Source organism: Macrosteles quadrilineatus, unplaced genomic scaffold (assembly GCF_028750875.1).
Source record: "Macrosteles quadrilineatus isolate MER2022 unplaced genomic scaffold, UCM_ALF_1.0 Scaffold_9__3_contigs__length_116548681, whole genome shotgun sequence".
Classification (NCBI taxonomy): domain Eukaryota; kingdom Metazoa; phylum Arthropoda; class Insecta; order Hemiptera; family Cicadellidae; genus Macrosteles; species Macrosteles quadrilineatus.
This window is the reverse complement of record NW_026542602.1, coordinates 36,879,022-36,900,847: the sequence shown is the minus strand read 5'-3', so window position 1 is coordinate 36,900,847 and position 21,826 is coordinate 36,879,022. Positions and strand designations below refer to the sequence as shown.

At 33.3% G+C, this 21,826-nt stretch overlaps 1 protein-coding gene across 1 annotated transcript; it reads right to left on the bottom strand.

Moving 5' to 3' along the window:
• Positions 1–3,017: 3,017 nt before the first annotated feature.
• On the bottom strand, positions 3,018–21,281 carry LOC129003330 (adipokinetic hormone/corazonin-related peptide receptor variant I-like). Its single transcript, XM_054431623.1, has 8 exons — positions 21,112–21,281; positions 20,396–20,758; positions 17,246–17,450; positions 16,533–16,704; positions 16,022–16,200; positions 7,775–7,864; positions 4,129–4,175; positions 3,018–3,146 (listed from the first exon to the last, which is right to left on the bottom strand). Exons 1-8 carry the CDS (start codon positions 21,250–21,252, stop codon positions 3,018–3,020), a joined length of 1,326 nt encoding a protein of 441 aa, XP_054287598.1. The 5' UTR covers positions 21,253–21,281.
• Between the last annotated feature and the right edge of the window lie 545 nt (positions 21,282–21,826).

Genomic DNA, 21,826 nt, shown 5'->3' with positions numbered 1-21,826 from the left:
AAATTAATATCATTACAAAGAACTTGACAGTTCTTAGAACTCTTAAACAATCTAATTTTAAAAAGCTTCCAACACTCGGATGTGGAAAACAAACATGTTTCTGATTTGAAATGTATTCCAGAAACCTGGTAATTATAAAAAGTATAAAAACACCCATTCTATAGTATTTAGAGTGCATCAAAGCTCATGGTACAAATATTTAAGTAAAGCTGTCAAAAGCCGTCGGTCTTCGCTTAGTTGATTCATCCAAGTAATTTATTTTGCACTGCATATCTCTCAAATAAAACTGAAAAAGTACTTGTTACGGTAAACTAAGCTCGCTTTATATTCTTTGTTTGAACAGTATTGCATCCTCTATGGACCCCTGGGGCTTGTCTAGTTTTTTCATTTCAAAAGTGTTTATTCAAACACTGTTTAAGGGGTGTTTGCTTTTATTGAAGTTAACATTGTTTGAGCTGGATTGCGGTTTGGAGTGGGAGAATTATATATGGAAGGTTCAAATAAACAGTACAATAAGTAAGACGAAAAACCAACGCAGCTGTAATAATATAATAACAGGGTACCATGTATTACTTTGCACTTGTTGTAAGTTTGCTTTTATCTTGTTTGTAAACTTATTTGGCTACCATTAGTTTAATGACTGCCATCCAATACGTGTATTGTACATAGGGCTTACGATGACCAACTCTTGATTTTTCAGTGGTTAAAGTTCTTGCCAATGACAAGGTGTCCGGATCAAACCAGAAAAATATGAGTGCCCTTTTGATGGTTCGAAACTGGAGATGTTCGTGATTATTGGGCTTTTAGTAGTTAATGGTCCTAATTAAAAACAGCTCATAGTTTGTAACAAAGCTACAAAGATCATCTTACTGTTACTCCGTTTTAAACTCACTCCGCACTCATATTTTGGCTCATAGGCTTTGTGTCCATTTCAACTGATAATGAAAATAATAATTATAATATAAATATTACTAAATCATAAGTCTCAAAACAAATGAAAACATAAGATCAACCACACACTGTTAACTTTGTGTGAATATATCTTTTTGTAAAAAAATTTAAGCAATAATATTACGTATAAGATCTTATATGTATCAATGTCTGCCGTTTTATTTGTTTACTATACTTCAAAATGTCACAAAAGGGACACTTTAATTCAGAATCTGACTCTAAAAGATGTTTCTGATCGGGGCATGCAGGATGGTAGAATAAGCATACATGTATTTTTGAAAGAGGTTGGACATTAAGTATTTATAGTATGAAGATAAATAAATTTAGGAAACTAAATTCATCCACTTTTACACTATCTAGTCCCAGATACTTCTACAAAAAATTGGGAAATAAAGCTTTAACCATTCACAAACTGGCCAATACAACACACCCTCTTTCTCACTCAACAATTCTATCAGTAAGGTTGGCAACAACGTCAACTTAACTATCGTTAATACTACATAAGCCACAGTAAAACGAGAGGACAACTTCGTTTTTCAAATCAATGTTTATTTTAAATTTATACAAATATTTCACACAAATCACAAGTATAAAATCATCAAAACATTGTATTTACATTGCATATTGTTGTTTATTTTACAGCTTAGAAAACACGTTTACTAGCACAGGGTGTATGCAAGAGCTTATTCACAAACTCTGTTACAGCAATATAAACAATATACTGAAATTATATATATTTTAAAGATTTAATGTTTTACTATTAAGAGAGCAAATGTTAAACGTGAGAATGTTATTGTTAAAGTCTTATATTCAACCATACACTAAATATAGCATTGCAGGCATCTTGAACATCTTTTGTCCCTTCTTTTAGGTACTCAGCAGAAGATTATTTATTCTGGCTTATTAAGCTTCAAGAGTATATTTTCAATTAAGACATTTTTTTCTACTTATTTGCTATATGATTGACATTTCTAATAATAATTGTAAATCGTAGGAAACTGCATTCAATAGCATTTACATCATGCCTCTATTTACGTAATCCGTATATAGTAATATTTTTAATTTATTTTCATATTCTCTAACGTTCGATGTATAAAAAACATGGATACTATTTCAATAGATGTTTCATTTTTATATAATTATACAAGAATTTGGGACAATACAACGTCTTAAATTATTTACTCATAACTTGGAAACACGGATTGGTGTATTTAATATAAAACAACATACACAGAATAAAAGGCACATCGTACAATTCTTTTTAAAAGGTTAATATGTGTACAACAGTTTTGGGGGAATAAACAGATAAGTAGTTTTTTTACAAAAACAAAAATTAGGATGACACATGTCATTATTATAAAGTGGGTTTAAACTCTTATAAACCTAAATATATACAGTACTGCTAGAAATTTTTTAATCTTACCCACATTTTAGTTGGATTTAAACAGTCTTTTCCTAAACTGAGCGAGGTAAAAACGGCTTTGAACTGAGTTTCAAACTGTATGTAACAATCAATGGTTACATTTAATCAAAACAAAATATTTAATTAGGAAGATTAAAATCACCTTTTGAATATCCAGTATAGTGATTAAAATTAGCTATACTATATAAATAATAAGAATAAACTGTGTTTTAAGGCCTTAACATTTTTTGTAGAGACTCTTGCTGATGGTAATTTTACCTTTTGATAAACTGTCAAGTATTAGAAATATGTTTTTAAAGCTACTAGGATTTTCTTAGTTAGAGCTTTCTAGCTAGGGTTTTCTTAGCTTAATTTCCTATAGTTTGCAAGAATTAATTAATATTTAATACGTGTTTTATGTATTAGGTAGTTTTGGGAAAATTATGTGATATCATTCAAACTATTGAATGTCACCCTTATGCCAAACTTACATATTTAATTTTGCAATAATTTGTTGACTAGGAATTTTGCATTAAATAAATACCCATCCAAACCAACACTCGAGCTTAAAACACTTATTGATCTTCATTTTTATTACCAAACATTTAGATCGACATATTGTTGTTACTCTCATTGTAGTTCTAGTCCTTCAAACCCGTAGAGTTCAAAAAGACGTACAGTTCAGAATTGAGCCTATTTCACGTCCTGGATCACTATGACATTTCATTATTTCCTCTTTATTGTGTATCCTGTCCAGATGGAAGTGAGAAACAGCTGGCTTCTTAATCCTGTCCTGAAAAAATGTTTCGATTAATAGAATTTTAACTTAATTATATTCTCTTACCATTCAAAAATGATACAAAACTAATTTTACCTTATACTAGCTGATACCCACGAGCTTCACTCCGTTTTACTTCATAAGTATTAATAAAACTATTGATTGGTTAAGTTAAGCTGAAATAAACAAAAAAGAAATACAAACAAATAATCACAACTGATTTAAATAAGGTAAATTGAAAGAATTACAAACAAATTAGTTCAGCTGTGGTATTTTTAATATTAGGTATGTGGAAAGTTCCCTTAAGAAAGGATTACGACCTTAAAGGGCAATTTATGAAATAATGGATAGTTTTGTGCAAAGTTTCTCGTCATGATAAACCTTTAAAGTATATGGTTTATGTGACTTGTAGTTTTCTCAAAGGTTCATGAGTACTGTGTGATTTATATATGGATACTGTTTTTAATGAGTAGACATGCTGATGCAAAAACATGTGGTCAATTCAGAACAGGTTTGAATCGGTTAAAAATTAAAATATTGCTTAATCTCCCTTTTTCTGTTACTAAATAACCTCAATTGGTAAAAAATACAATACAAAATATTGGGTTATTTTAATTTTTTACTGTTAATTTATACGTCACATTTTGTGTTGGCTAGAGATGACTGCAGTGGACCATTACCATCTAAAATATCAGCCCACGATGCAAATACTTTGCATATACCATGGTCGGTGAAAATAGTCAAAAAAGGTATAACGTTAAAACACTATACCTTTTTTTATTTCATGTGACTCATAACAATATTAACCAACATATTGTGATTTGTGAATATTTCAGTCTTATTTACTAATAGAAAATAAAACTCAATGTATCAAACGTAGTTTAAATACCCATTCAAAGGCTCTTTTTTTCAAAAGCATAGATTAATTAACGCAATTTCTCCACTCTATGGTATGTGTTTTACTTACAGTTAGCCTACAGTAAATTATTTTACTCACTGTATATCTAGCAGTGCAAGAATGACTCCGAGCCTCGACGAATGAAGCTGAAAACAGGAATAGAAATTTGTTTTGTGTTCTTTAGGATGATTATGGCATATTTGTGTTAAAAGGATATGAAGGTACACATTTGAGTCAATGTGAAGTGTTTACCTGGATAATATTGTTAACATGTTTAAAGATCATAATGAGTTTGTATGCAATTTCAACTTTACTCAACATGTTTAAGCAGAGGGACATAAAATAATCAGTTAATGTAAAAAAAAAAACAATACGTCCATTAGGTAAAAAACACAAAACGTAAGAAATTATTTTCTTTGAGGCTACTCAATATCAGTTAAAAGATATAACATTGGAAAATTCTCCTGCATGGATTTATGATGCTTATAAATCAGATGAGAATAATTTAAAACATTTTTTTTTTGTTGACATTAACACATTCATGAAACATCGAAATGAAACACTGAAATAAGCATACGATTTTGCAATAGGATGCAAAGTCGACTTTGTGTTATACAGGGTCATCGAAAGGGGCACGTGATTTCAAAGCTTAATAAAAAATTTCCTATAAATAGTAAAAGTTAAACTTATTATTAACGTTAACTTATGGATATTTAATCAATATCGTCCGCGATGCTCTAAACATGAGATTCCGTGGCCGTTGGATTGGGAGGAATGGTGCCGTTTTGTGCCACCTAGAAGTCCGGATTTAACGCCATCCGTATTTTACGGACTTTTTTATTTGGTTACCTTAAGAGTATGTAACATTAAGGTATGTAACAAACATTTTTGAGTTTCTGCATGTTTTAATGCATCTCTGAATATTTGACTATTTATAGGGACTTTTTTATTCAACTTTGAAATCACGGACAGCTTTTTTGATGACCCTGTATAACGCTTAATGCTGGCAGTGCAAAGAATCTACATTGTCATAAGAAATTAAAAACCCTTCGGTAGGCAAAGTTTACAAGTAAATTTTAGGAAGTGGTTGAATACTTTATATTTAGAAACTAATGGTCATAATTTAAGTGATTGTTAGACATTCATGATAAATGTTTATGTTTACGTTTGCTTTGTAATATTAATACAGGTTTTTTCTAGTAATTTGTCAAACATCACTCATATCCATACAATAAAAATACAATAAACTACTAAATAACAAAAATAGCTACTTCCCTATAGGGAAATTCGCTAAAAATATAACAATAACTGTACTAATAACTAGAGATAAAATGTACTCACTATTGCTGGAATTTTAGAACTTTTAAAATAGTTTTTTGTTTAAAATATGTTAAATAAAAATAACATATTTAGATTCCTGGATTTCGGGCGTGAATGCTATAAATGTACGACCATCCCCTACATTAGGCAATTAATATTCAATTTACAACATGGAAATAATAAATAAACAATGTGGTAATTACTTGTAAATTAGAAAATCCCACGCATTTTACACTAGGCAACCATTCGACATCGGTTAGTTCTCGCAGTTAATTAGGGTGTTGTATTTTATAATTATATCTATTTGTAATCATGTGAATAACCAAGCTAATGGTTGTACATTTACAATAATAGCACAACAAGAATAAAATAGTGGATATATTACGTATGTACTGTGACTAAAATAATTTTGTTTAGTCTATGAAATACATTTTTTTATTTAGTTTTTTACACTTAAATTCTAAGGCCTCGCCAAAAAAACTTTGTATCAAGAAAAAAGGTTTATTTTATATGTCTTAAATTTATTATGTCTTATTAAATAATAATAGATTTTTCTGTAAAATTTTAACACAATATTCTTTAATTCTAGACCCAGAACGCATGTGTTATTCAAAGATAATTGGGAAATAAGATACGCACCTACGGCTTGCGAATGTAAATAAATATTAAAATAGCAGATCAAACATTGTTATGAATTGTTACATTTTCTTAACTGTGATACATTCTGTGACGTACGTTTTGTTGTCGAAGGATCAGTTACTGTGTAATATTTACTGCACGACTTCGGAAACAGCTTTTATAATCTCCACTTGCCCTGAAGGGACTGAACAGTGAACAATTGTGTTCAGAATGCTTTGAAATCGCTTTTGAAGAATTAACGTCAAAGATATACCGGTAACATTTTCTGCAGTAATTTACTTATAATATATCACATACTTATTATTTACTACACAAAAATAATGTTTATGAATCAAAAGTAATGTTTACTATATTTTTGTTATTTTGCTGACGTAAACAAACAAAGATTTGTTATAGTTTTGTCAACTGTTTAATAATTTGCATCAACCAAAACTGTACAATCAATGTAATTATTAAAATTAAATTAAAAGCGTAACCTAAAAAATTTGATGAGTCTTGTAATGTCCCTAGACTGTTATAATGCAATATCCAATGTCTTTTTCGCCACAATGTGACGTTTTTAGCTGTTTTACATACGTTAATTGGTGGCTGAAAGTTACGTTTTGCTGGCCATGCCTTGCTGTCATCGTCATTTGGGGACCGAGCCGGTTTTTACATCCCTAGGGCCGCAAAATCTGCTGCCCACTTACTTTCTTAAAACATGAATGCGTATTAAATACACAAATCAGTATCCATAGCATTGCAATAGAATTGTTCTATTGTCACCACTGCCTAGCAACTATTTATCATTAATTTTGCTGATTCCTCAAATTATTTCTTCACTATCTCGAGCCGGCAAAACCTAATTTTCGGCCCTAGGTACGAAATATACTATTTCAACCAATAAAATAATTAGTGCCTTTAAGGGCTATTGCTGTCTCTTCATTTATCAACATAAAAGTTCTGATTTTGGTTTATACTAAACGAATTTTAAAAATGTTGAAAAATTATGTAACAATTAATTCTAGTGCTACAATTTAAATATTTAAGCAGGACAACTGTGTTCGGCTATATCTTGTTATCTAATGATTCTGGAATTAAAAAAAAAAACTTAAATTACAAGTTCTTTAACTTTATTGGAGTTTTATTTTAAACTTTTGCTACACTAATGGATTTAGCCACCATTTCGGGAAGGGTAGTAACATTTTTCTAGCTGTTTGTAGCACTGTAATACCATCTCCAAAATGAATATCCATCCAACTAGAGGTTTTGTGAAAAATAGTGAAGCACAATTAGTTTTCACCACACAAAGAGGATAATCTATGTCACGAAAGTAACTACGTATTTTTTATACTCATTACCTTGTAACTTAATACAATAGAGAGCTTTTGAATTTTACTATAATATTTTTATCCTTTTATAGCTTTTTGACATTTATAAAATCTAAATTTAAACTTACAATTTGGATACAAAAGGTACATGAATCTGTGATCTGTGATCTTACAATTTCTAATTAAGGTAGATGTCAGTTAATAAGGGGGGGGGGTAGTACTGTTATCATAAAGCTATGAATAATTTATGCTATACAACAAAATTATTACCTTGGGTGGTAAAAAGGCAGAGGCTTAGACCGTTCCTTTACTAAAAAATCCCTTAAAATATCAATTACATAACACAACAATAATTAACCTGTTCTCTAAACTACTAATGTCAATAAAACATGTTCTAGCCAATTTAGTTACTATGTTAATATTTGTATGCCATGGTAGTAAACAAATAAATACAGAACATAATTTTGTTGCTTTACCTGGAAATGATTTGTTGATACTGTTATTGTTTATATTCAGTTTGTGACCCGGACTCGGCTGTTCCGTGTGAAGCGGGTGTCCTTGAGCGTCTGTAAAAAAAATAAAATCATTTTACATTTTTTTAAATCAACTCTACAAGATATATATATAAAACATAGAACACAAACACATACATACAAACATAAACACAACAACAACAACAAACAAACATATAACAAAAAACAAAATATAAAAAACATAAACGGGGTATATATAGATGTATATATAAAACAGGAGGTGATATTTTTTTTGTTCTTAATATTGCTGTGCAGAAAGTAACATAACAGAAATACGAAAACATATTTGCCCTGGTACTTAGGACTTCTTTTGTAGTGACAACTACTTGTATGAAGCATAATGTGATTATCTTAACCATATTTTTTCCTTTCTTTGTATGCATATAACAAGTTTAGAGGTTTGTTGAATTTAATCTTTATTAAGCTGGACTACTGTATTATTATTATTCTCATCAGTCATTCGTTAAGTATATACAGTATATGCGTGGCTGTAGTACTGTAATAAGAAACCCCAAACACTTTAAATTGCTGTATATTGAAGAGTTTATAATTACGTCTTTTGAAAATATAAAAGTGAACTACAAAACATCGCTAGCTAATTATCAAAAGTTAACTGTTAAACTGTTTACCACAATTTATTTGAAGAATAATATTTGCTTTACAAATATAAAACAAACTATATTATGTTACAAGATCAGGTGTATAGTACTAGATACTAACTATTTGAAACAAGTAATTAAATTGGAGAATGTTGTTAGTTTCACTGTCAATTTTATGTCAAAATCTAGACTATAATTAACATAACGAGCTTATATGCATTATGTGTAGTATTAAAGTCATTAAATTCAACATAACACCAATTTTAATTAAAATTATTAAGGTGAATATTTTGTCTTAGTTTTTTTAGGGTATTTAGAGTTATAAGATTGTTAGAAACAAAGTAGGGCCTACTCATGTTTGTAATATTAAGTTAGAACTTAAGTTCATGCTCTATAACGGAACTAATTGTCGTTGAATAGATTACTCTCGTATATTCTGAACTAGATGTATAACTTAGGCCTATAGAATATCCTAACTGAAAATCTGCTTATAGAAGGTTTTAGGCGCGTGCTTAGGCTTACTAGGGAGGGTATTAAAATGTATTGTTACAGGTACAGAATTTCTATACGCAGTAGTTATGGAGCTGAATGAGTTCAATGAACTTAGTTATAGCGTTCCAACAGTGCTTAACGTCACGTTATGCGTTACATCAATTCATCAATTGTAATGGTTAATTATTAGTTATAGTTAGTTTATGACTCAGTCCGATTTATAGATATTTATTTGTGTTTTTTTGTGGGTTTGCTATCTTAAACAAGTAGTGCACTGTCCCTGTTTCCCATTAAATACAAATTGGAGATACAATTATGGATCATTTTTCACTCCTCAATCGTATTACGAACTATACTGATGATAAAACTAGTTTAAAGATGTTATCTTAAAATTTACTATACATTTATAAAGACTTTTATAAATGTATAGTAAATTTTACTATACTTAGTATAGTTTTAAAATTTGGGAAAGTTAGCCACATGAACAACGGTATTTGAAACACTGTTTAAAAGGTCTTCATATTGTTGGGAGATGAAAGGAAACCCGTTGTTTGCTAAGATATTATATCTAGGAAACATATCTTTCTCAATTAATTGCAAAATATTTGCCTAATCTCTGAGAGCTCTCAGTTAGTAGACTTTTTATAAACAAGTTAAACTGGTCTAAATAAACATATAATGGTAAAAAAAATGCGTTTAACAGCTTTTTGTGTTTGCAGATTGCTTGCAATGAAATATCACTAGTAAATTTCACTAAAGTGTAAACAAAAATTTACTTATGCTTAAGATCAAAAGACAGTTTATTTCAATACAATCATTTCCACCATCAACATTTATTTGATGAAAGCGTTGAAAGGTGTAATCAAATAATTCTCACGTTTAAAACTTCTCGCGTTAGCACTTAACGTTCATTAAAACATAATAAACTTCCAACGGTGTTACTGCGGTGTTTCGCAGTGTTATTTTGAATAGAAATCCGATTCATAGTCTACTGCACATACAAGTCTACGTACCCTAGTTTAGTTACTAGTTAATAGACTACCAGTATTCCCTTCTGAGACAATTAAATCTGGTTATTTAATACACATTATAATCGCTTAAGCCGTTCATAAATACTAATGGATGCAATTTTAATGAGTTTTATAGGTAATTTTTAGTTTTGAGGTAAACTTATTAGTCAAATGAAACTTGATCCAAGTTTTTGATCCCTAATTAGTGAAGTAAGTATACAGGAAAATGTCTCAGCTCTGTACCTCAGGCTCGAAGTTATTTGAAAGAAGATGGCAGTTTTCACTTTTGTTCCTAATAAAAAATCTGAGTCAAGCAAAAATGTTTTTTTTAATTATGCATTTATACCTTAGCAAGCCCCTGCAATCACTCTATTTCTACACAGGTTTTTTTTTCAAAACCATCAGATTCAAATAATAGGTACTAGAACGGTAACTAACTCATACCCAAATCCAAATCGTGGTTAGTTGGTCTAGTTTAGTTTAACATGTTGACTAACATTTTACTCGGATGACAGTTAAGAGAAGGAATGTAGAGTGACGGGTAAAAAAGTAGACACTTTTAATTAGCTTAAAGCAATTATATCGTCCCCAGTCGTGCCATCCTAAGGGAATTCGGCACCGAAACGCCAAAACATTTTCAAACTTTTATATTTTTGTAGAAAGTATTTTTATTACTTTATTATTTTAAAATACAATACAAATGTTAAAAATTGTTTTAAAAATTTAGAAATATATTTTTGTATATCTTTTCATAATGCTGCACTGTTTTTGTTGTATTAAGTCTGTTCTTTTATCATGTGTTTAAATATGTTTGTTGTCAGATGTTTTTGTAAACATTAGTTGAGTTTGAAAATAGAGTTTGTTCAAGCAAGATGTGTGAATAATATTCTTGTATAAGAAATAGAACATGGTGGCAGCTTAGTGGATTTTTTATCGAACAAAGTCTAAAACCACGCATGATGTCAAGTAAGGGCAGAAAAAAACGAAATACTCGTAGGCAAAGGTATGAGGACAATGAGGAGGATGCCCAAAGTGAATTCAACTACATGTCAGAAAGGGATTCTAGAAAGACTGAAGGTGAGTCACTAGGTTTTGCATTGGGACAGACAAACCGAGAAAATAATGCAGTAATGTGTACTCCTACTCCTATGATAAATCTGACGTTACCAACTCCAGATACCTTCTCTTTTACTCCGAATGAGTGGCATTCCTGGAGGAATCGCTTTCAAAGGTACAGACGGGGGTGCGGTCTAGATAGCACTTCCGACGCTCGGCAAATCGATGTACTTTTGTTTACAATGGGTAGTAGGAGTGAAGATATTTTCGATTCGTTTTCACCAAAACCGAATACTTATGACGAGGCTCTTCGGGCCTTTGATGCATACTTTGTGCCAAGACGAAATATCATTTATGAGAGAACAAAATTTCTGAGACACAAGCAAGGGAGTGATCCATCTGAAAAATTCATAACAGATTTGCATGGTCTTGCAAAAACGTGTGCATGGGGTGAACTGAACGATGAGATGGTGCTTCTGGTCCTCATTATTGGTATGAAAGATGAGGCTCTAAGTGATAGATTCCAGCTGGACCCTCAATTGACTCTGGAGAAGGCGATTAATACCTTGCGCCAACACGAGGAGCTAGAACGCCAAAAACGTGAGCTCGCCAATACTAATGTTTTTATGGTGAATCAAACGTCAATACAAGTCGGTAAAACAAATCTGTCTGAAAGAGCTGGTGAACAGAAATTCACCGAGGATGCTATGAGAAAAAAGTGCAGGAAATGTGGTTATAACTGGCACGGATCACTGGCCGAATGCCCTGCTAGGAAAGCCAAATGTGACAAATGTTCCGAGATTGGACATTTTTTTCGATGTTGTCCCTCCCGCGAAAAGTGGATGAGAAAAAACAAAAACGTTGTTAAGGAAATCGAACAGCAAGATTCAGACAGTGGTTATCAACAGGTTCCTGAGATTTTCATAGGGAATATAGACAGCAGTGACAAAGCCTGGGTCCAGGAGGTAAAAGCAAGCTGTGGAAACCAAGATTTAGGTCTTATAAAATTTAAACTTGACACAGCAGCTGATGTAACCATGATTCCAGTAGGAGTTCTTGGTGATTTTATTAAGACTCTGCCTCTAGGAAAGTGCAAATCCCCTGTGTTTAGCGCAAAGAAGAAAGAACGAATCAATATTTTGGGAACTTTAAGGCTAAAGCTTGAACATAAGGGTGTATCAGTTTATGATCTTGCGTATATTTCTGAGGAGATCACTGTTCCACTTCTTAGCAGACGTTCCTGTGAAGAGCTGAACCTGGTGAGGAGAATTTTTTCTGTAGATTCACATGATATTGACTGGGCTACTAAGTATCCTAATTTATTTCTAGGGCTGGGAAATATGAAAGGAGAGTACAAGATTGAAATGAAGGAGAATGCAGTTCCTTACGCTATATCCACCCCCAGGGTTGTACCAATACCTTTAAAAACCAAGGTGAAAGAGCAGTTAGACGATATGCTTGAGAAAGGAGTGATTGTTCCAGTTGAACACGCGACTGATTGGTGCGCACCAATGGTAGTTTGCGCAAAAAAGGGAGGTGGGGTTAGGATCTGCGTAGACCTATCCAAACTCAACAACAGTGTGAAACGTCGGTTTTATCCTATCCCAAAGATCGAACTTTCATTGGCCGAGATCGCGGGAGCCAAGTACTTCAGCAAGATCGATGCGAATTCCGGGTTCTGGCAACTGAACCTTGCAGAGGAGTCACAAGATTACACAACATTTATCACCCCTTTTGGGAGGTATAAATTCCGTAAGTTACCTTTTGGAATTACGTCCGCTCTTGAAGAGTTTCAGCGCCGCATGTCAAAAGCTTTAGAAGGGGCAAAGAACTGTTTAGTGCACATTGACGACTGTCTGATATGGGGAAGAACGAAAGAAGAACACGACGAGTGTCTTAGGGCCGTTCTAGAGAGAGTGCAAGCTAATGGAATCACCTTGAATAAGCAGAAGTCGGAGTTCTGCAAGAAGACTGTGACATTTCTGGGGTTTGTGCTGTCTAAGGACGGAATCAAGCCTGATCCAAGCAAGGTACAAGCGATTGTGGACTTACCAGCTCCAAGAAACGCTAATGAAGTACAAAGATTCATGGGCATGATCACTTTTCTGGCAAAATTTATTCCGAACCGCAGTGAGATTTTGGAGCCAATTACGAGCTTGTTAAAGACTAAAAACGATTTCCTTTGGGGACCAGCTCAAGAAAACGCTTTTGTCACAGTAAAACAGATTTTATCATCAGAGCCATGTTTGACTGTTTACGATCCGCAAAAACCCTCGATTCTTTCTTGCGATGCTTCAAAAAAAAGGTCTTGGAGCGGTTTTACTTCAAGTTGAAGGAGAAAACAAGAAACCTGTGGCATATATATCTCGGACTCTAACGCCTGCTGAAGAAAACTATAGTAACATTGAGAGAGAAGCGCTTGCGTGCACATGGGCAAGTGACCGTTTGAAATGTTTCCTGATGGGTAAAATGTACACAATTGAGACCGACCACAAACCGCTTGTCTCAATTTTCAAAACACAAAATTTGGACGAGCTCTCACCGAGGCTACAGCGGTTCCGAATGCGTATGATGAGATACGATTATCGCATGACCTGGACCCAAGGAAAAGACCTTGCCATAGCAGATCTACTATCAAGAAGTCCTATTCCGGCTGACGAAGATGGCGAATTGACCGAAGAAGTGGAAGCCTTCGTCCACGAAATCAGTCTAATTAGTATAAACACTACAGATGAAAATGTGACAAAGGTACTTCACTCACAAATGAGAGATCCAATCTGTGCACAACTTAAGTTACAAATTTTAGACGAATGGCCTGTAAAATCAAGTTTACCTAATGAGATTCAAGAGTACTTTAATGTGAAAGACGAGTTAAGTTGTATTGATGGGCTATTGCTTCGAGGAACTCGGATGATAATACCTCAAGAACTACGAGCGGAAATGCTCGAGAGGCTTCACAGTGGACACTTGGGAATCACAAAAACAAGGAAACGTGCTTTGGGAACCATGTGGTGGCCTGGAATTTCTCAAGAAATAGAAAGGAAAATCAAATCGTGTCCAGTGTGTATTCAGAACTCAACTAATCACAGTGAACCATTGATTCCGAGAACTGTCCCGGATTACCCGTGGCAAAATGTGTCTGTTGACTTGTTCAAACACGAAGACAAGTGGTATATGGTTATCGTGGATCACTACTCAAGATACTTTGAAGTCGAGGAAATGCATCGAATGAGGGCTTCAGATGTGATTCGGGTTTGCAAAACCACATTTTCACGTTTTGGAATTCCTCAACGTGTTTATTCAGATAGTGGGACACAATTTCACCATATTGACTCAAGTGAATTTAAATTGTTTGCAAAGGAGTGGGGGTTCTCCACATTCAGAAGTAGTCCCCACCACCATCAGGGAAATGGGGCAGCTGAAGCAGCTGTGAAAGTAGCAAAAGGGCTAATGAAGAAAAACAAGGATGAATTTGAACTTGCCCTACTTTCTTACCGGACCTCACCTCTTGAAACCGGCTTTTCCCCATCTGAACTTATGTTTGGAAGAAAATTAAGAGACAATCTACCATCTACTTTGGTTGGAAATCCTGTGGAAAATAAGAATTTTCTTGAGAGGGAGAATAAGTACCAGAATAAGTACAAGATACAATTTGATAAACGACATGGAGCGAGTGGTTTAAGTGAATTAGAAGTTGGAAGCATGGTATGGATCACAGATCTACGTCGACACGGTAAGGTAGTCAGGAAATTGAACGAACCACGTTCCTACCTTGTGGAAACTGACAAGAGAACTATTCGCCGAAACAGGAAGTTCTTAGTTCCTGCACCGTACTACGGAAGAGATGGAATTCTTTCAAACTGTTCATCCATGGTCCTTAATCGTCCATGCAACTCACGTGATCGTCCAGGAGCTGGCACAGTAACCCGTTACGGAAGGTCCATTAAGAAACCGAGGCGGTACTGAGGTTCATAAAGATGTGGACATCTTGAAGCGGGATGTTGTATTAAGTCTGTTCTTTTATCATGTGTTTAAATATGTTTGTTGTCAGATGTTTTTGTAAACATTAGTTGAGTTTGAAAATAGAGTTTGTTCAAGCAAGATGTGTGAATAATATTCTTGTATAAGAAATAGAACAGTTTTACTTTTAGCTCATCGTTATGAAGATAAATAATATGATAAATATAAATAATATAAAATATAAATGTTATATGCAGCAGAAAGTCTATAAAAATGTGTATTAATATAGTCTTAAACCTTATATTATGGTAAATTACCTTTCTGTTCAATTAAATTGAACCATAAAAAATATTCTGTCAAGAAATAGAGCGTAACTTTCAACTCGCGATTCCCGCAAATCAGATTTTAGCCATTTTTATGACTTGAAATTAATACATTCAACAAATGCTTGTACTACATTTTTACAATAAAATTACGATATAAATCTCTAAATATTTAGGTAGAATCATAAACTTAAATTGTGCATATAAAAATTGTAATACAAAGTTTCTTGATTACATAAAACATTTACTTGTTATGTTACAGTTATAATTTAACCCAAATATTTAAAGGAAGTTATAAGTTACAGAATAGTGGTTTATTTATGAAAAGATAACAATTAAAAATCTGGATTTACATCAAATTTTGTAAGGTACTAATGGTAATTCACAAATAAAACCACTGGTGGGAGGGGGGGGGCTATGGACTTTGGGATTTCTTTTCTTCATAAAAAAGCTTTTATGTGTATATGAAACAATCATGAAAAGTTCCGTAGGGCTTGTGGTAATAATAATGAACTAAGCGATTTCGGTCCCGAATCCCCTTAAGTCCTCAGTTATCATAAAAGTTAGGTTATGTTGGTTAAGGTTAAATAGGTTTAAATAAAATCACTTGCGTATTTATCGTATGTAGTTTTAATGAAAAAACTACTGGTCCAAAGCCTTCTTACACATACATTGAACATTACAAGTTTATGCTGTTTACGTTCGATTCCAATTCTAACAAGCAATATTTAAAAGACTAGTAGTACATACCTGTAGTTTGTCTGTTAGATCCAGAGCATGATTTGCAGTGGCACCAGCACACAGGACAGTCGAAGGCATACGAGCCATACACCAGGGGATTGACGCAAGAATTGGCTACCGCCATGACAAATAGGGCATCTTGGACCCAGGAGTCAACTTTCTCAGCCGACTTCCGGTCAATGATGTACCTAGGGGTAAAAAACCATAGTTGTGTCAAAATGTAAAAATAGTTTGCGGACAATAGTTAAATTGTGTATATTTTCTTTGTAAAACGGAATAACCATATATCTTAAATATATGTTTAGGGTCAATCGAAACAAAAAAAAAATCGTTAGGTAAAAACAAATTCACATGACTCGATGTTAAGCTCATCACTACAACAACAAGTAAATCAAAGATTATCTTCGATGAGAAGGTTTGACGAGATCAAGTGGCAGATTAAGTGAATGAAATTATACAGTATTTCCGTAAATACTTCTCTAGAGAAATGCAGTTGCTCTAACTATAAGTATGTACAAACCACATAGTCATGACGACGTAAGGTGTCCAGCACCAGACGAAGGCAGCCACTATAGTAACGGACATTCGGATAGTCTTGGCTCTCGCTCTCTCTATGACAGAAGTATCATTCCTCCGCAGTCTCATCCTCGTCCTGGGTCCAGTACTATTCTCCTCGGGACGCTGCATGTCGTCTGTAAAATTGTTTTGCTTTAAATAGGTTGGTGGTAAATTTTAACCTAGTATTTGCTCGTCCACATATGCCTTTGGCTTTGGGTGGAAAGTGGATCTTCCTCTCTGCCAATATTAGAAATCTACTAAAACCTCGTTCAGCTATGAGCATCTGTTACCATTTATCCAATTTTAATAATAAACTTTAAAAGCGTTCCCAGTGTTTTAATACATTAAGTTTGCCAATCCGCTACAGTTTGTTTGTAAACTTAGAGCTTGAAAGTAGAATATTGAGTGAGTAAGTAAACTTTTAAGGTAAATAAGAATAAAACAAATAACATTTCCTTACTTTCCCTCTAAATAATTACATCCTCTGTTAAAAGTGATGAACAAACCAATGTGTTTGAAAACCATTTGATGAAATTGACTTTACCTGATTGCACTCACTAAGCAGAATCCATTAGGCGAAACCTATGTAACTGGAAATAGAAGCCATACGGTTGATTTATATTTAGAAACTGTTAAAACCATTATATTTACACATCATAAAGAGTATAGACTTACCACGATTTTCTCTCGTCTTTGAAAGTATTTTGAAGAGTATACAGGTGTAAGCAAAAGTGATGACCACAAGAGGTAGAAAGTACATGACTACTAGACAGAAGAAGTTGTAGGCCTTCTCCTTGAGCGGTGTGGAGAAATAATCGAAGGAGACACACTGAGAGAATTCTGGGTATTCTGGATGTTGTGCCACGTGAAAAACTACACTCTGCAACAATTTATTGTGGAGATTGGTAAGAATAGAGGTTTATAAACCAATTCATGTATGATGGAAAGACGCAAATTTATGTTAATAATTGTTTAAACTTCAATATTTATTTAAATTAGAATGTTCTGTAAGGCTAAATTATTTTTTTTCAGATTCAGCATTGTACTGTTGATTCAACTACCCCAACTGTTCCAATATAGAGGGTGTTCAAAAAAGAAGGGGACCTGACTAGCTTAGCCTTATTCTACCCCATTTACAACTAAAAATCGTAATATTTCAATTACTTTTAATTCTATATTTTTGAACTTATAGGGAATTAAGTAGTAGTAATAAAAGTGTTTGAAATATTTATATTACTATCTTTGTTTCGGAGAGTTAAACAATTAACAATAATGAATAATTTCATAGTTCATCTACTTGAATCAATATGTATATAATTAGGGGTAATATTAACACTAAGACGTTCATACGATTTAATATGAAGGGGTAGACCAAACCATATCGTAATTTTGTTTGGGATTCATGGCCTCCACACAAAAGAAATTACTAACTTCGTTTTATTTATTGTGGATTCCTTCCTCCAATATTTTCTATTATAAAATATGATAAATAAAGTGTTATAACGATTAAAATATTCTATTAAGTATAAGTCTAAATTTGTAAACTGTAGGTTACATAGATTGTCAAACTGGAATAAGAATTACTTTATACAGTATACTATACATTTTTTGTGTGTTTAAAATACATCGTTTAAAAATCTTATGAAAGTGTAAAATAATAATTTAAAAAGGTAAGTTAAAATTTTTTATAAACATGATTGACTTAATCTTAAGCAAGATTACTCTATAAATAGCTTACAGCTTCAAGTCATGAATTAAAAAACCATTCAACTTAAACCTGAGTAAAAAGCTTTTCCCAAACAGAATTTAAATACCCCCGCCACAGCAAACCTGCAGACTAAGCGAATTTCCATTTGCCTGTTTGGATTGATACTAAAATGTCTCCTTGAAAATATCACATTCCTTATTTAAATAGAATCAGTTTAACACATACTTAGGGTTGCTGCAACAGGGAGGGTAAAAGTGTTTTTTATGTAAAATGTTAATAGTTAGTAAGAAATAAAAAAATTTTCCAAATTAGAGAAAAATATCTTCATAAACAAGCAAACTACAACAGTTTACTTATTCTCCTTAAGAATAACATGGGAATTTTAAATTTACAATTTTTTTGGAATTTTATCCGTAACCATTAGGTGCATTATAACGCTTCAATATACTAAATTATTTGTTTTTGTAAGCTATACAAAATAGTTTGGAAAGAAATTACGAAATTGTATGTATTTTGAGTCAAAAATGGGAAAAACCCATTTTTACCCCATAAAACTCCCCATAAACCCCCGTTCCCATGGTCCGATCATGCTGGTTTGCGAACTCGTTCGAATAAATGTAGGTTTACACGCTTGTACCTAATTTCATTAAAATCAGATTGTTTTTGCTCGAGTTATCGCGCTAACGGACATATATATATATATATATATATATATATATATATATATATATATATATATATATATATGAATTTGAACAGATGGTGTTTTTGGCCTCTAGGGACCTCTAGGGTAGTTGGCAAAATCTCAGTACGTAGCTGTAGGCTGTTCAGGTCAACAAGAGATCGCCTTTTACTGCTATCGATATGAAGAGCAATTAATAAATGTCTGTTTCATAGACGCCACTTTGCCATCAAACGAATTTTTCACAAAGAGAAAACCATTTTCTGCCTGTTAACCAAACCTCGCTGATTGATGAATCAATTCCATTTAACAATGTCATTGTCAGAAAGGTTCTGTATTGTTTATTTTATTTTTATTTTATTACAGTTTGGATTAAAAGCTTGGAAGGACTTCAAGTATCTACTGTGAAATTGCTTCCGTGTATTACATAACAATTGAACTACTTGGAAGTCCCCAAAAGGTTCAAAATTTAATCATGTTTTTTTAAGAAAACTAGTGGTATTTGTTATCATTATTAATGATTTCTATTATTAATATAGATTTTGATAAAGGTTTCCAGAACTCCAAAATTGACCTGTTTTAAGTTGCATTCCATGTCCGGAAATCAGACTTCGCTTTTCCAAAAATTAGCCACCGATATGGCTTTGTCAACAAAGGCGTGCAGATTATAGTATATATCAGCCAAATAAACAGTGTACAACTATTTGACGCTTAACAATAAATTATTGAGTATCTAGATTGAGTTTTAATTGAACAATGCTAAACTACTGACTTCAATCATTTTTTAGTTGCTTTTCACAAATTAAAAAAGGAACTTTTAATTCTAAGCAAATTCGTAAATATGTAATACAGAAAAAAATTTAAATCTTTAAAATTGGATATTAATAATTGTTGATCACAAAATGTTTGTAGGTTGATCATTACGTGTGTGCAGCTCAAAAGTTATCAGTTATAGGAAGTTGTCTACAATCATTTTTATGTCACAAGCATGTCGTAAACATCCCTGCGGCTAAGTTCATGGCATCCCACTGGCATAAAACCCAAACTTATATTCCTTTGATCCTTTTAACATTGACAGGATATATCCACCCACATTTCCACTCAGTAATAACAATGTATTTTAGTCAACTACATTTCCATAGGACCGTGTACCAGTTTGTTTAGCACTTGTGTAATATTTCTTTAAGGATAACAAGAGAGGATCGTTTTACCATTTTATTGGGGGTGTAAGATCTATCAAAATATCCAAATAACATTATTGTCGACACTGATAAAGGGATAGGTAATAAATTAGGTTGTTAACCATCTTACTTTACAGTATAGTTTGTTTTCAAGTCAAACTATCTACCTTTGTAAGTGGGGAAAATAAACTATATTTTAGACTAACCTCTATAAAATGTAAACCAAGCACAAAAGCAATTATCAAAATAGGTACCTGGGGAAGAGAGCAGACTACGGAGGCAGTCCAGGCCCCGACCAGCATTAGTTTGCCTCTACGTCGTGCTACTGTGACCTTGAGGGGATGTAACACGGCGAAGTATCTGTCCAGGCTGATGCAGACCAGCACGTTGGAGGACAGATACAGACCGAAGGCTCGGAAGAACAATAAGAACTTGCAGGCGAAGTTACCAGCAATCCATTGGGTAGTGATCCTCCAACAGATCTCCAACGGGATCATGAAGAAGGTGACGATCATGTCGGCAATGGAGAGATGAGTCATCATCAGTGTTACTCGCGACTTGCGACGTCGACTGCGGACCAGAGACACAAACACTGTCACATTGCCTACTGAGGCAACCTGCAACATAGGATGTCATCTTGATCGCTTTATTATGACAGAAAATTTCCTTGCACCCCAACTTTAAGTATTGTAATACAAAGTGAGTGTTATTTAGAAAGACATGATCTACGTAGCATCTAGGATCAGCCGTCACTTTAGCTAGGAAAATAAACAAATATCAAATAAACTATGTCCAGTTTTTAGCCATGAAAAGCTATGGTACTAAACACCTTTTCAGTGTTGTGTACCATTGAGTAGAAGCTATGAGGGACTCCAACTAAGTAATAATAACTAAGTAACTAAATAATAGACGTACTATTCTTGTATCAAACCTAAGACTACTGAACAACCTACCCAATGTTCGTACTTACCAGAAACAGTACACTGTAAATGACGACGACAACTAGAGAGCTGGAGTTGAACTTGAGTTCTGGTGGAAGCTCACGTATGAGGGTCGAGTTATTCAGTTCATGAGTTAGGTCTGGGTCTGTTAATCTCCTTTCACTGGTCATGAAGGACAAGGAAGGCAGCGAGGGTTGATGCCAGGGGTTTCCGCTTTCCTAGAACGAGTAATAGAGGTTATTTACATAGTTTTCCCAACTTTTCGAAATTTGGAGTATGATCCCATCTGCAGATGACAAAGTACGTAACCACATTGAAAACAATATAATAGTAACAAACGAGATTAGAGAACACAGTGAAAAGGTAAGGTGAAAAGGATGGTAGCTTTAGTGAAACTCAGGTCAAGCGTCCTTCTGGCAAAAGGTTAGATAGAACGAAGTCATCCGGAAATCTCATTTGGTACGAGATTCATATTGCGTATATTGTTTTCACATTGTGAGAACAAGTTCATATACTTTTGTTTGAATTTTGTTTTATTTTTTACCCAAATAAGGCTCTCTAAGTTTTATTTTAACAGATTTAACTAGGTTAGTGTGATAATCATGTTATACTGTATTTACTAGCCTGATAACAGAATCAAAATCCAGAGCAAAAAAAACATGGAGGTAGGGTAGTATACGTAGTAGAGGTTATTAGTAAATAAAATGCTATTGGAGTAAAGTAAAGAAGATTTTTAATCATTTA